Source organism: Castanea sativa, chromosome 4 (assembly GCF_040712315.1).
Source record: "Castanea sativa cultivar Marrone di Chiusa Pesio chromosome 4, ASM4071231v1".
NCBI classification, from domain to species: Eukaryota; Viridiplantae; Streptophyta; class Magnoliopsida; order Fagales; family Fagaceae; genus Castanea; species Castanea sativa.
The window spans coordinates 17,136,009-17,152,705 of NC_134016.1; the positions used below are offsets into that span (position 1 = coordinate 17,136,009).

At 33.1% G+C, this 16,697-nt stretch overlaps 1 protein-coding gene across 2 annotated transcripts in view; it reads right to left on the bottom strand.

Annotated features, from left to right (window-relative positions):
- Window positions 1–3,259: 3,259 nt before the first annotated feature.
- LOC142631940 (ultraviolet-B receptor UVR8) overlaps window positions 3,260–16,697 on the bottom strand; it is a 30,280-nt gene continuing 16,842 nt past the window's right edge. Inside the window, exons 7-15 of one of the 2 annotated variants that reach the window (XM_075806309.1) lie at window positions 13,898–13,940; window positions 13,759–13,804; window positions 13,571–13,617; window positions 13,359–13,461; window positions 8,368–8,422; window positions 8,190–8,256; window positions 7,031–7,067; window positions 4,061–4,137; window positions 3,260–3,549 (exon numbers count right to left, since the gene is read on the bottom strand). In XM_075806309.1, coding sequence (XP_075662424.1) covers window positions 3,430–3,549; window positions 4,061–4,137; window positions 7,031–7,067; window positions 8,190–8,256; window positions 8,368–8,422; window positions 13,359–13,461; window positions 13,571–13,617; window positions 13,759–13,804; window positions 13,898–13,940 — 595 coding nt within the window. In that variant the 3' untranslated portion in view covers window positions 3,260–3,429. Of the gene's footprint in view, window positions 3,550–4,060; window positions 4,141–7,030; window positions 7,068–8,189; window positions 8,257–8,367; window positions 8,423–13,358; window positions 13,462–13,570; window positions 13,618–13,758; window positions 13,805–13,897; window positions 13,941–16,697 lie in introns of both variants that reach the window. The other variant, XM_075806308.1, reaches the window with a different exon arrangement.

The following is a 16,697-nucleotide window of genomic DNA, read 5'->3' on the forward strand; positions in this document are numbered from 1 at the left end:
CTAAAAAAATTAATTAACAATAATAACAAAATAAATAAACAATTGTAAGCAAATATGAATATATTTCATATTATTAAAATAAATAAATAAAAACAACCAATTCACAGCTACTAAAAAATTTACAAACTGATGGAGTAAAAATATGATTAGTGTTACTTAAAAAATATAATGAATAAATGTTTGAAATTATTTTTTGTGATTGGTGACATACAAATTTGTAAGATATAAGTAGTAAAATTTGTAATATCTCTAGCATCATTTAAAGATAAAATACTGTGAAAAGTATCATAAATAGTAAAAATTGTGTAAATAATGATATAAAAAAAATAGTGAAATAGGAGCAAGTTGCATGTAGACAAGACAAAAGCAATGATTTGGTCACTTTCAACAAGTAGAAGTTATTTTTTTATTTTTTTTCCCTCCATATGACTACTAATACAACAAAAAAAAAAATTTAGGAGTCAGGGGGCAGGTGCCCCCTCTGGCTCCGCCAGTGTCTCATGGCGCCTAATATTAATATCTAATAATAAATTAATATTATTTTTATTTTTTTAAAACAATGGCCTTTGCTACTCATGGATACTTTATCATGTGAGTTTTGCGACTTGAAATCTCTCTATACTTTATAGATCAAGGTCACGATTCACGACTTTTATCATCTCTTATTTTGTGAAATGAACTCATGACCCATCATTCTTTTTGCTTTACAAACTAGGCTTTGTGATCCACAAATCTTTCCACATGACATGGGCTCCTAGCCCATCTCTCTCTCTCTCTCTCTATATATATATATATATATAGGCGGAAGTAAAGATGAATAATAAATATTTACTTAAAGTAAATAGGCTTAAAGTAAATAACAATAGACGCTTTAACAGAAGATTATATTAAAAGCTTAAAATAAAACACTAACAGGAAATAATAGTTGTAGGAAATAGTTTTCCAAGCAGAATAATAGCAAGGTTACAAGGCTATGTAATTGGGGAAGAAAAGGAGAAATATGAAAGCTAAGTAGGACTAAAACTGAATTCTAAGTCGAATTCTGTCCTACAAATGGAGAGTAGCCTTTTATAGGCAAAATAAACATAGTAGGAACCATTAATATTTGCATAGTAGCAAGAATTAGCTTTTCCTTTTCATTTGTCCTTCAAAAGTAGTTGAAAAACAATTTGACATTATTTGCATAGTGGAAAATATCAGGAAAGTTCATTTCAAATAAACCAAACTTTTACTATTCGTTTCACATCTATCAAAAGTATTCAAAAGATGTTCTTCTAACAGGTTTTTCATCAATAATGGTTTTAGCAATTTTGTTAGCTTGCGCCAATAGGATTAGTCATAAGCTACATCAGGGATGGAAATAGGATCATGACCAAAAGAGCCTGATCATAAGGGTAATAAGTAGATTATTGGAACTCCATGGTTGAAACACCTTAAATCAGTAGATTTCTTATTGAAATCACGCCACCCATGACAGATCAAGTTGGGATGTCACTTGAAGCTCATATTCATGATCCAAACCTATGAGTTTTCATGGGGTAAGATTGAGTCTTGTGGCTAGGAGGATGAAAAGTATTGCGTCAATAGTTCTTCAGCACTTCATGAAAGTGCTACATCCTACACGCATGAGCTTGACATTTCATAAGTGGCCATGTAAACTTCTATAAGAGCATGTACAATACAGAAGTTTCAATGGGTCAAAATCCTCAAATCACTGGTTGTACTTGAAAAGAATAAGTCCCTCTCCTTACACTTCTTCCCTCCAGTTTTCCCACAATTTTTTAGCAAGAGGATTTGATCAACTCATTCTTGTACAACACTAGTCATACTCCCTCCCTTTCATCACACTCGCATTTACCACTAAAAATAAATCGGTATTCCTTTATTGTCTGTATTTTCTTGCATTTTGGGCTTCACTTCTTGTTCTAAGTGTAAAAATGTAATGGTTTGTTTGAGTTATTTTGAATTCCAAGCTTGCCTCCCAAAAAAGAATAAAAGTCCAATTATGCCATCCTTCAATGATTGACACATGGCAAGCCACTAGAAGAAAAGCATTAAATTCTATAAGAACAACAATTCAGATTTAGCTTATCCCCAATATTTTTTTAACTAGACATCTCATATTATTTTAAATATACATTGAGAAATAGTTGTGGGTTTTAATCTCCAACTTTTATTTAGTTATTGAGTGATATGACAGTTTTTTATTAAAACAAAAGAAGATTCTAGTTTAAAAATAATTGGAGGTAAGACAAACCCAATAATTCCAGTTTAAGCACATGATGAAACATATAGAATGGGAAGAAGTGCTGTAGAAGGAACTACCTTTTCGGTCAGGAAGCTAGGAACAATATATAAATGTGGGTAGACTTTGCAAGACGAGGTAAAATAATTTGCATCAAAAACTTCCAAGTCAGCATCTTTCAAGATAACCAAGAAAATTCCAAATTTAGTCAATTACTTGAAATCTTGGCATCTTTCAAGTCATAGCTGTGAATCCTTAATTGTCAAAGCATCATAATGCATATTTTCTCTTAAATAATTGTATATAGCAAATTCTCGTACAAAAAATATATTGTCAAATGATTGCATAAAGTCCTCAGTAGTGAATAATTATTTTTCGGATACAATACATTCTGTTATTCCGACATCAATGACACTACATGCTTTGTCAAGGTTTTTAGACCTAGACCGGACTGGGAGGTCGGACCGTGAAAACCGAAAACTGAATAAAAATTCAATTTTTTAAGCATAGAGAACCAGGCATATATGACAATTCTGTGAACCCTAAAATCGGGATTGAACCCCTAAAGCCGGCGGTCCAACCCCTGAGCAATTTTTTTTTAATAAAAACAACTTAACACAATTTTATTCTACTTAATTAAATTATCCATCTTTTACAAGGAATAAAACAAAATTATAATTAAAATCCTTCAAAGATATTCAACTTTACTTCAAAAATTAATCATAAATTTTAATGTTTTCATGGTTATTATTTTATTTTATTAACTTTCTTATTTAATTATTAAATATGTGCTTGAAAATCATTAAATTTCCCTCGCATATATAGATAGATTAGTCAATTTTGCTAGTTTTATAAATTTAATATCTATATTTAGGCTATAATTAATTATTAAATTAATTATGACGTCATTACAGTTTGATCTCGGTTCGACCTCAAAAACCTTGAACCTCTCCTTTATACAGTTCAATGAACGGTCTGGGTCTGCAAACCTTGTGCTTTGTATTGGTTGAGACCTTTGTTGTATGTACTTGTATATACTGGATTTGTGAAAATTATTCTGGTATCTTGTATAATACATAGCCCTCAATCAAGAATGACACAATGAATGAATGAATGTGATTGGCAATAGCAAAAGTCTGAACTGCTTCTGTGCAATGAATAGCTGAAATTAAGGAAGCCAAAGCTTAGGTGTATTCAAGAATAGCACCTGTGTGATTAAACCCGCACGAAATTTGCAATGCTTTCGCATTCCCTTCAAACGTAATCATTGTAGGTTTAATGTAGTCGACATCACTTCCATGACCCTATACAAAGAAACATATCATTGAATATCTCAACTACAGGGTTAAGTACAGCAAAATGAGATTTAAGACTATGAAGAACAAGAGAAGAATAGAGCTAAGGAATAAACTGCATTGGTGTGACAACCATCACATATAAACGATAACAACTCAAGATCACTGCAACACAATTTATTAAAGCACCACAAATGATAGAGGATAATGCCTCAAGATCATTGAACTATGGTATTATAAGCACCATAGTTAATAGGATAATGCCTGAAGATAATGCAGAATTTAAATAACAATGTGCTACAATGTATTATCATTGCCCTATAGGAATAAAGTATGGCCATTAATAGAGACTATACACAATACAATTGAAACGTGAATATTCATGGACTATTTGAATATTCAAATTATTCAACAGTCATGATAATGATCATGATTATTGGTATAACTATGGCTTTTTATGTTGCATGTCAATTACTGAGACAATGCAGATGAAAATCATTCAAGAGAGTGGGAAGCAAACCAATTGTCCGCCAGAAGAATGTCCATCTTCAGAAAACGTTCCATGTGAACCACCCCAACCCCATGTGAAAATATTTCCTTCTGGATGAAAATAATAAATTGTCAGAAAATATACATCCTGCATTGATTCAAAGTTTTTTCAAACGCTAAAATAAATTACAAAATGGAACATTTAGCCATAATGAGATCTCATGTATTGGAGGAAATGGACAATATGTCAACTAAAATACATTGCAATGTCCCATCAAATCTTGTAGACAAAGTATTTTTGTTCCTACAAGCACGTTCAAAGAGGACAAGTGAAAATGTCATATGGAAAGGCTGTAAATAAAAAGGTGTGGTGCTTTCTCAAGCATGTTCAAAGAGCACCATAAAATGGGTGAGCACAAGGAATAATATTTACATTATAATGTTCAGAAAATAGTTGAAGCACCATATCATTGCCTCTATTTTCAGCATGTGTAGGGATAAAATTCTTCTAGGATGTTATAGCTGTGTTTCGAAACCTGGGCCAGACCGGCTGGTGGACTGTCTGAACTATGAATTGGCCCTATTTCTGCCAACCTCTTATTAGACCAGTTTTGGTAAAAATCTGAATTGGACCTGCTTGAGTCAGACTCACAGTTAAACCATAAAGCCACTAGATCAACTGTTTGCTAGACTGAACAGGCCTTAATCAAATTGTGAAAATGTCACTTTCCATATTCACAGGAACTTGAACTGATGAACTGAAGTATGTAAGCTATGATATAAACCTTTGAGCTACATTGCATGTTACTGTCAGGATGTTCTATATTTGAAGTAGAATTGTTTACCAAACAAAGCATCTTGATATGAGTAAAACCAATCTTCCAAGTTTGTGCTGCTTTCATGTTCAATGTCAATAATTATTGATGTATATCTCTTGTGAATTTTAGAAATACTCTTCTTGCTCTGCTCTGTGTCATCGTCATAGGAATGATAAACCAACATAAATGGGGGGAGTTATTGTGATAGGAAGCTCACTTGCGATGCCTCTGCTTTGTTCTCACACTAGTTACAGCTCTATACATACTTATCTTTAATCACCTTAATATACTTTAGAGGAATTTTTTTTCTTCTCTTTACCCACCACATAACCCTTCTAGGTACTCTTATCATACGCTTTCTCTAGGTTAATAAAAATCAAAAGAAATTCAAAGGAAAGAACAAAGGAAATAACAATGCCTATCTGGTCATGAGACAAATTATTTCTATAAATGAAAATGTAACTGGTGAGTGGCTTGGTACAAACGGTGTCAGGTGGGCTCCAGCACAAGTAAGCTGCCTTGGTGAGAGGTGAGGGGGGCTGAATGCTGCCTAGCCTTACTGCTCCTTGGGTTGAGTGGACTAAGAGAGAGAGAGAGAGAGAGGAGGGCTTTGACTGCTGCTAGGGCAAATAATTTCCATTATGTTCTAAAATACCCAGGTCAATTGTGAGTTGGAGGAGCCAATACCCACCCTGCCCTAAACCTGCTATGAGTGAAAAATAGAAATCTGCCCCCACCCTAAACCTTCAACAGGGCAGGGAGGGGCAGGCCCTATGGTTGGGCCAAAATGGCCATTGCTATGCCTGATCAGAAGCATTCTGTGCTTGAAAGCTAGGATGTAAATTCCTGGCATAGTGTGCACTAAGATGTAAGCTTGGTCATGCTTTCTTATGTTCTGAGGCCAAGCAAACTAGAAATGAATGATGAGGAACTTGCAAACCTTCAACTCAACCAGATCTGGGAAAAAAGCATCAATGTCATGAAGAATTTACTGCTGCATTTACTTAAAAGGGGGAACCTATATTGTTGATTAGAATGCATGTACACAAGGAATTTAATTCAAGACCAGATAAACATAAAAAGGAGTGAGTTTGTGATCTAATAACAAACAAATAAGCAAGTCCAGTCTTGTACAATTTGGTTGGCAAATTATTCCAAAAAATATATAATTTCAAAGAAGGTGTATAAAATATTCAATCTCTCTCCAATTCATATGATGACCCTAACACATATCCTGATTTTGATGACTACTGATAAAAAAGAAATTTATTCACTTTGAAATTGGTTTACTTGATCAGGGATATTAAGATAGTTAAGAAAAAGGTAAAAAGAGACACATCTATCATGACACTAGGTAAAGAGGCTAACAAGGTGGTAAATACTTGGGAAATACGATAAGAAAGAATCTCTTGATTCTAATAGCATGATATTTATAGAATTATTCCTAGGTAAAGAACCTCCAAGAGATATTTCTCCCTTTACTCTTCCCAATTTTTCGCTAAATGTATAACAAACTTTTGAAACAGAAAACTGGCCCTTTATTTGTATCTATTTGGAATTTTAAATCCCTCAACAATTTGGTGTGCTCATAATTTTTATGAACAGGTATAGTTTTCAAGATTCTGACCACAAAGTTCAATACCTAACTAGCCAACTTTGTATATCGTAGTAGCCAATCTTAGAAGTCAACGGGCATGAGATTAGTGACACTCCGAATAGAATCTGTGTCGCTTCAATAGAGGAGAAAACTAGCTGACTGACTTATTTGCAAACTTAAGTTGTTTACCACTCAGACTTTTATTAGGGAGTTTTCAATGATATACAAGAATATAGTCAGATAGGAGAAAGTTGCTTGGTTTCCAACTGAAATATTTCATATTTAGAATTTCCACATAATTGTATTCTCCTCTGTGTCACCAATTATGATAGAAAAGGATGAAATCCACAGAGGAAAAGCAGCAAGCCTTTCAGCAAAATATTGCTTATCAGCTGTTTCAATAAATTGAGGGAATGTAAACATTATTTCGAAAAAAATTCCAAAACTAAAATAAATCTAGACCTTATTTGAAAATTCAATTTTATAAGAATGTAAAAATTAACACCCATATGTTGATAATTTTAGAAAAATGCTATAGATGAAACTACAAACCCCAACTTGGCTTTAGTTTTGAAAAGGTTCTTACCAGAAATAGCTGCTGTATGCTTCCAACCACATGAAACCTGTATACACATATTTGGCAAAGATATGAGACATCAAATATGAAACTGATGTAAGAATTTGAGCAATAAATTTTTCTACCATCAGTCGGGGTTGGTTGCTTATGTTCACTGCCTTTAAAGTTCTCTTTCTATTACTGTGTTATGCTCTTTATAACTCGAAAATTCAAAGAGTGAACAGCAAAAACTCCTTTTTTAGGTATTTTTATCCATATATTTATTGATCAGTAATAATAATTACACTTATTTTAATTTGATATGCACAATAATTCTTAATTTCATCAAGAAGTCTTAATTTTGTCAAACAAACTTACTTACTTTAGTAATCAATAATCAATCCAATTTAAAAATTGTATTCGGATAGGATATACTATACACAAAGTATGGTCTGAAGACTGGAAAGGAATTGATAAAATACGCATAGACTTTATTTTATGGAGGTTTGTATAATATCAAAACAAAAATGTGACTCAATTTCTACCATTATTATGATATTACTAGTCCATATAAAATTTTCCTCTAAGTTGTGGCTGTCCCTCATTGTTTGATGTGGTGCATTTGACGGGAGAGAAATAACCAGATCTTGAGGATTCTAAAAGGACAATTCCAAACCTAAAACTTTTCTTCTTCAAAACTTTATTGATTTGTTGTCAGCAGTAGGCAGTCATTCAATATTTTAGGTTCATGCTTTGATGGATGCTTGTAATTTGTGTGTTTGACTGTACTTGTCCCTAGTTTATACTTCCTGTATACTTGGGTGACACTTTTTTTGTTAGCTTAATAAAAAATTTCATTACTTATCAAAAAAAAAAAATTCCTCTAAGAGTGCGTTTGGGAGGGGCTGAAACACCCAGCGTCTGCGTTTCAGCCCCTTCCCTTTTTTTTTTCTTCAATGGGACTCGCATTGTGCACTGTTCATTGGCCATGAACAGTGATTTTAGGCCAAATGAACAGTAATTTTAAGCGTGAACAGTGTTTTTAACCCATTAAAAATTTATTTTGCTACAGTGTTTTCAGTTTTCAGTTTCAGCTATATTCAAACGGACCCTAAGTTGTTTCCTTACAAAAATATGTAATTTAATGTACACATAAGAAGATGCTATTAGAAAAAGCAGTAAAACAAACCTTGGTAACAGGAGATTTCAAGAAAGGACCTTGAACTCTTTCGGGCAGATCAAATACATCTGTAGAACTAAAATTAATCAATGGAGATATCAGTATTCTTCAAGCAAAATTATAACTATCTGGTAACTAAATGTCCAAAGTTTCAGGTTAAAAATGAAGTCTTTAAGTGGAGAAAAACCCGATTCCAAGACAGCCATTCTCATTTGAGCCCCAAGTGTACAATTCTCCACTCCCTATATAAAATGGTGAAACGAACAAAGAAAAAAAAAGGATTAAATTTTATAAAAGTAATTGGAGATATATATATATATATATATATATAGAGAGAGAGAGAGAGAGAGAGAGAGAGAGAGAGAGCAGTTAAGAGATTAATGATGAATCAAAAAGAAAAGGGTAAATTTTGCCACCCTCCCTTGAGGTTTATCAAAATGACACTCTCCCCCAACGTTTGTATAAACTAGTAAGTTTCCCGTGCGATGCACGGATACTATTGTAATGTTTTATGTAAATTTGATTTTGAAAATATTAGACATATATTATAGCATATTTATTATAAAACTTTGTTAGTAATAAGTTCATCATAAAAAGTAACAATTATAAATTGCTCACATATATTTATTATAATTATTTTGTTCAAGTAATGAGCAATAATTAAAACCACTTGGAGTAATATTGTACAATAAAAGTTAATAAAAGCATATTAATTCATTCTATATTATTGATTTTCATTATATGATATAATAAAAAGCTTCATTACGAAATTTTTTTTTTTTGTTTTGTTTTTGTTTCTTCAATCTTTGTTATTAAGGTATGGTGATGCTTGTTATCATCATTAGTTTCTCTATCTTCAACGTTTGAAGTTTAGTCCGTCCATATTTGTTCAATTTTTGAGCTTTCATCATTTTTTTACTTTTGTTACATCATTTGTGTTAATCACTAATGAATTGGCATCGAGAGATTCTTAATTGGATCTTACAAAGTTTGGACTTTGTCGCTAAGATTTTTCATAGTATTTGCATTTATATTAAATTTCACTGATGTTACAGTTTTTTGTAAATATTTTTATTTTTTATTTTTGTTAATTTTGGAATAGTGCAGCAAAAAGAATTAATATAGCATATTGAATTGTGTATTTTTTTTTCTTCCATAACTTTTTATCATTTGAAGGTGCATCAAGAATCTTAACAACTATGTAATTTTCAAAACCATCCTTTAGATTGAATTAATTCAAATGAAGTAGAGAAATACATTTTTTCCTAATTTTTTTTTCAAATCACGTGGAATTCGTTCTCCAATATCAATATTTTTACACTAATTTAAATAAGTTGTACCTCAGTTTATTTTTCAGCAAAATATCTTGTAGATTCAATTAGGATTTTCTCGACATCTCAATCAAATATCACAAAATTTGTTTTGATAGTTGTATAAAAAACTTCAATTTGAATCATGTATCTGAAGTAGTTTGCAATTGTATATATATATATATAGTAGTTATAGTGAGATATATAAATATTTGGAGGGTATATAGTTAATGTGAGTGCCTCTAACTTTGGGATAGAAAGATTTATTTTTGTTTCACATTTTGCATACCAAAATGATTTTGCTAGTGGTTTGACATTCCTTTCACAAAGTACGCATAAAATGTAATATCAACCTATTGTTGTATCAATATTACTTATTATTACAATACCCTAGTAGTTTACATCTTGTAATGAACTTTGAAATTAATATGCATTCTTTTTTTAATGTAAATAATATGATGTATGATTTTTTTTTTTACGTAAATGATGAGTATAAATTGAAATGATTAACAAACCTGTTTCGTAGGATCTCATTCAATGCATTTTATTTTTACTATTGTCTTCATAATATTTAAAGATAAATCCTCCTATGAATTTTTTTTTTTTGCATGTATTTTTGGTATTTCTTGTATAAGATCATGTTTTTTACCATTCCTATCATTGATTTTTTTTAAAGAAAATATTAAGTTAATGGCATTTTGTGAGATAGTATATGATATTTATTAGACTTTTTTGTTATTATAAATTTTAGAAATATGCACTTGTCAATTATTTCAGCAAGGATCTTAGGATTTATATATATTTTTGTTGCACTGGTTGATGACAGAAAATTTGTCTGCATAAATTGCATAGAACATTATTAATAGACAAATGTATATTGAATTGAAATTGGGGAAAAATGAAGACATGATTTCATGAGGATGAGATTTTCTAGAAGTATCACCTATACGTGGGGGAGGAAGAAGAGAGTTTGTAAGAGGGTAAGAGTTTTTCCTTTGATTTACACGTGGGAAGAGTCAAACTTGGGTCATAATATGTAAGGTCAGAACTGGCTTGAATTTTTCATAAGGTTTGGTCTACTTTTAAAATGTAGTTTATTTTATAGTGAATTAATTTTGGTCTAATTGTCAAGAACAACCCATATTTTATATAATAGTAAAAAGAAGTTATTATGATCTATTGGGTAACAGTAAAAAAAACTTAATAAAAAGAGGTAAAAAATGCTAAATTTATATAATAGTAAAAATAAGTTACTATGATGTATTGAGTAACAGTTAAAAAGACTTAATGAAAACAGGTAAAAAATGTTAAATGCAATTTTAGAATGCCACGTGACAAGACAGTAAAAAGAAGTTACTATGATCTATTGGGTAATAGTAAAAAAAAAAAATAAAAAGAGGTAAAAAATGCTAATTTATATAATAGTAAAAATGAGTTACTATGATCTATTGGGTAACAGTTAAAAAAATTTAATGAAAAAAGGTAAAAAAAGTTAAATGTAATATTAGAGTGCCACGTGGCAGCACCTCATGCACTCTCACATAAGATCTCTGCTTTTATATATATATTGATTACACTCCTCTCTTGAGATTTATATAAATACAATAGTTAAGTCCATGCCCTCTCAAACTGTGATTTCACTAATGCAATATTCCATTTTAAAAAAAATTCTTGCCCAAAATATGTACAGAATGACACTCTCCTCAGGTTTGTGGATGAATAACTTCCCTCTTGAGGTATGTCTAAATTAATATAATAATTTCAAAATGGACTATTCTATTATTGAAAATCTGGCTGTTGTATTTATACAAACCTCAAGGGGGGCAGTGTCATTTCATGAAGTGTTTGAGAGTGTCATTTAGGAAAATCTCAAAGGAGGTTAGTGTATTTTATTTACCCAAAAGAAAAGACAGAAAATAGAGCATGGATCCATTCAAAGGAAACAGTAAAGAAAATTCTCTGTTGAAACATGAGACTACATACATGTGCACACACACACACACACAGAAAGCTTTTTTTTTCTCAGTGAAATCTTGTTTTAAAGCGAGGAAGCATGGACACTTCATTTGGGGTGCTATACCTATACCCATGCTTCCTAGGTAAGGGCTAATAGGGGATAATTTTTCAAAAATTAGCTGTCACTGAGTTGTACTCATACCTGTACACATGCTTCCTAGTTAAGCACTGTTCACATACAAAGCTCATGACTTTTGTATTTGATTATCATCAAACGATAGGGAATGGAGGGCATAGTTCAAATCTACAAAAATTAATATCTATAATCTGTAGGAGAAGACCTTACATGAGAAGACCTTACATGGATGGTTATAGCTAGTGTCCATTGACAATGAAGAGGCAGGATGGTTAGAAGGGCCATATGAAGAGGAAGAGTTGTTTGCAGAACAAAAGAGTATAAATGTAGATAAAGTATCTGGCAAAATGGGTTTCCCTATGCAGTTTCTCAGTCATGCTAGTTTGTGCTGAAGGAGGATTTGATATGGATTCTAACTGCCTTGAGAAAAGCCTGAATGCTTATTTCATCATACTATTTCCAAAGAAAGTGGGTGAGCCAGATATCCAATCAGGTCTATAGTTTGGTGAGCAGTATGTAAAAATTGCTTGCAAAAGAGCTGGCTTACAGACTAAGGAAAGTACAAGAAGGTCTTCTTTAGCAAACATAATACTTTCATAGAAGGTAAAAAGATTCTGGATTGGGCAGTGTTAAAAAAACGGACCATTTATAGAACTGGAAAATAGAGAAGTTCAAGGTTTTGAGGCTGAATCATGGAGCATCCCTTCAAATCTCATTTCGATCCATGACAAACGAAGCAAATAAGATCAATGCTCTCGCGCTGAATGAGATTGCCAGTGGTCCACATCAAATGAGATTGACTACATGGGGCTATAGAGGAAATTGGACAGGAGAAGCTTTAGTGAGATCCACAGGTTGGGCTGTGGTGAACAAGTGATGGAGGGCGAAATGACAATTTTTTGAAATGGAAGGTGATTCTTGAAATTGTGGACTGGATGGTTCCTAAGTTTATTTTTACTTGTTTTTTAAGGGTAAAGAACCAGCTTAGCTGCTGATTTACAGTTGAACCAGTCGGGTGGAATGAATTTTCACACACAAACACACACACACACACACGCACACTGATATATATATATATATATATATATATATATATATATATATATATATATATATATATATGATGTGGCATTTTCGTTTTAGGGATCCCTGAAGACACTATTGTAATTTCACAGTCAGATTTTCTATTTGATTGAATCAGATACTAGTCCTAGTGACTTATTTAGTAGTTCCAGAGATTTGAGGCAAGGCAACCCATTTTCTCCATTTCTTTTTGTTATAACAATCAATGGCCATAATAAAACGTTAGCAAAATCTATGAAAGGGCCACGTCTACTCTTCTCCGCCATTCTATTCTATACAAAATCATATTTCCTATCACCTATTTAAACATGTCCTTTTTTACTATTAGTTTGTTAATTTTTCTTGAATTGATTTGTGGATTTGAATAATTCTCAGTCAAGCCAGATCTCTTTTCAGGCTGATACAGTTCCTTCAAGAACACTCAGTGGGAGAACTCTTTTTAGGCATTTGGATAGGATGGTTGTGATTATGCAAATAAAGTCCCATCAAAAGAGAGGCAACCTGGCTTATGAATAGTTGCTAGATAAGACACTGTTCAAAGGGAACAAATTGATCATTGTCAGGTAGACAAGAAAGCAAAATCACTAAGTTTTCTTTACTTCATAAGTTCTGTTCTTCCTAGCTCATGATCAGGAAATAAAATAAGTAATTATATATATGTGTGTGTGTGTGAAAGAGAAGATAATGAATTACTTGTTAGAACACATGTGTGATAGCCACCACATGCAACTTCTTCTGAATATGGAAGTTCGCTAATCATGAACTGTGCTGTTGTATTATTCACCTTCCCAAAGACCTGAATTAATTTTTGTTAAGTCATGGTAAGAATAGGATTATAAAGTGACCAAATAGTTCAAGAAACTATGAGTATAAAGATCAATTTAAAATCTGACTCCAAGATTTACCTCTTTATCTACTGCGCTTTCACCAAATACAAAGACAGAGCCATTTTCTGCAAAATTCAGAAAAATATAAAACAAGAGATTTAAAAGGAACTTAGAGAGAGAGAGAGAGAGAGAGAGAGAGAGATTTTAAAGGAAGCCAAAGCTTTGCCACAGAGAGCAATGAATCATAATGAAGTTTAAAAAGATACCATCAATGCATGCGGAATGCTGCAACCCAGCAGCTGCATTTTTAACCTGTGTATGCATCAATAATGAATCTCAAAAACCACAATATTAATGGAAAACTAGGATATGAACGATCAATCACCAATTAAACAAGTAAAATACCTTGATCCCTTCAAGATTCTTAATAAGCCGTGGTGTGTATTCACTGCACAAAAACAGACATGTTAATAGCTAAAAAGGAAAGGAAAAGTATAGCCAGATAACCATAGAAACTTCTTCAAATGAGCTGTATCCATGTGAGAGAGCAGGAAACTGCGAAAGAGGGTTTGGGTTTGAAGTCTCCTGTATTTCTCGACCCATCCAAGCCCGATAAAGCTCTCAAGGCGTCGCTTCAAGTTCTTTGAGCTCAACCAAATGCCCTCTTTGACCTCATTTCGATTCTTTCATCCTGCCATGAGTTGCTTTTACTTTATTTGCGCTTTTTATCTAAGTTGCACCAACACGGACACGGGTACGGATACGGGGGTATGGCAATTTTTGAAAAATATGGGTACGATACGGCGTGGGTATGGAAATTAAATAATTAATTAAATTTTATATTTAGGCATATTTTTTAATATTTTTAGACATAAAATACGTTTATGTCTAGAATTTAAATTATGTAAGAACTACAAATAAGTAAACCAACACCCAAAGTAGTACAATAATCCACATAAAATGTTTAGAGTACAAACCAAAAGTTTAAATAGGCTACATTCAACGCCAAACTAAAAACATAAAAGGAAAACAAGCTAAATAAAACTATAGCAGGACACACAAAAACAAAAATCACTAAATTCATAATAAACATTATAATTTATAACACGCCACAGTACACCCAAAGCAGATAAAAGAAAGAAGAAAAAAAAGGAAGAGAAATCGCGAAAGAGAGAGAGAGAGAGAGAGAAGAGAAGGTTGGACCTGTCCACGCCGAGAGAGAGAGAGAGAGATCGGAAGGGACAGAGGGCATGGCGATTGTTTATGGAGCTCACCGATCGGCCCGATCTAGCACTGGCGGGGGATAGAGGGCAGCAGGCAGAGGGAGGGACCGGAGGATTAGGCAGTGGGTTTCTGATTTCTCACTTCTCACTTCTCACTTCTCACTTCTCAGACTCAAGCTTTTTTGTTTTAGGGGATATCACAAAATCAACGGTAATGATTTGTCCGTCTGTCAAAATCTGTGAATCTTTTTTTTTTTCCACTGCTGGCGTGTCCACGCCGTGTTGGACGTCAGAGTTTGGCAGGTCTTACCGATATCGGTGTTCGACACGTGTCGGACACCGGAACTTTGCCAAAAATGGCATGTCGGTGCAACCTAGCTTTTTATTGATTTTTTTTTTTTTTTTTTTGCGTTTTTGTTAGGGTTGCCAAGAACGCTAGTTCATTCATTTAGGTTTGAATCATCTTCTTTTTTGCCTGAAGCAAATTTGGTTTATTACAACCAAGAACACTTTGGGTTTCTTGACAAAGGCAATTTTGGTTATCATATACCTCCAGCTGTCTCCATTGCTTGTACAAATAGGCTCTAATGGCAGAAAGGTCTAGGGGAAAGAACAAATGTGAAACGGAGAGAGACAAGGGAGAGTATGGAGTTTTAATTTTTTTTTAAAGATAAATGATGAATTAATTAACAGATATGACGTGTAAATCTATTTTTTAAGTTTTTGTAATTAAAGATAAATGATGAATTAATTATTATTTTTAATTAATGCCATATGGCAGCTTATGTGGAACTCCATGTGGCATAAATAATAATATTTTAATTTGATTGTTAGCCACGTCAACATTTTTCATGCATCACTTTTTTTTTTGATAGGTAATAGATATCTTCATTAAAAAAAGTACATCATGTTCATGATGATGAACAGAATATACTAGAAACAAATATAAACAAATCAAACAGAGATAGAATGCATGAAATCAAAAATGAAAATACATTGTGAAAAACCCCAAGTACGAGATCACCCAAACAATGTCCCAACTAGCAAAGACTTCAAAGAATTCGCAGATTTCTCAATGTCCTCAAAAGTGCGGGTATTTCGTTCCCTTCAAATTAGCCACATCAAACGGGTTGGAACCATATTCCAGATAGACGAGGAGTGTAACCCCAAACAATTCTCCCATGCAAAAAGAAGAGAAACAACCGTCCTTGGCATCATCCACTACAAACCAAACATCAAAAACACTTCACTCCATAAGGCGTGTCAAAACTTGCAATGAAGTAAAAGGTGATCCACTGATTCTCCATCGCAACGACACAACAACACCAATTAACCAAAGACAAGTTCCTTTTTACAAGGTTCTCAATAGTAAGAATACTATCTCGAGCTGCAGTCCACAAAAAGAAAAACACTCTTTTAGGTACCTTACTACTCCAAATACATTTCCACAGGAAAGAAAAGGTAGGAGGGGCAGATAATGAATTATAGAAAGAGCGCACATCAAAAACACCATTCGGGGTTAACTTCCAAAACAACCTATCAGTCCCCTCACCCCTAGGCATTTTGGAATAAATAAGCTTGTAAAAAGCAAATACCCTTTCCTCCTCCCAATCATCAGGAGCCCTGTGGAATTTAATATTCCAACTCCTACTACCACCATCTGGTGAAATACTAATCAACTTCGAAATCCAAGCTTCTTTACCTATAGCACGAGAGAAAAGATTAGGGTAAAGATCGTTTAAGGGAATGAGCCCACACCAAAGATCATACCAGAATCAAATACGAAGACCCTCTTCCGCCACATACAACACATGACTAAAGAAACTCTCAGCACCTTTCCTAATATTCTTCCACATTCCACATCCCTGAGCACCTCTACTAACTCTAGTGCACCAACCTCCACTAGACTCTTCATACTTGGTAGCTATAACCTGACGCCATAAGTGATTGGTTTCACTTCCAAAACGCTACAACCATTTTCA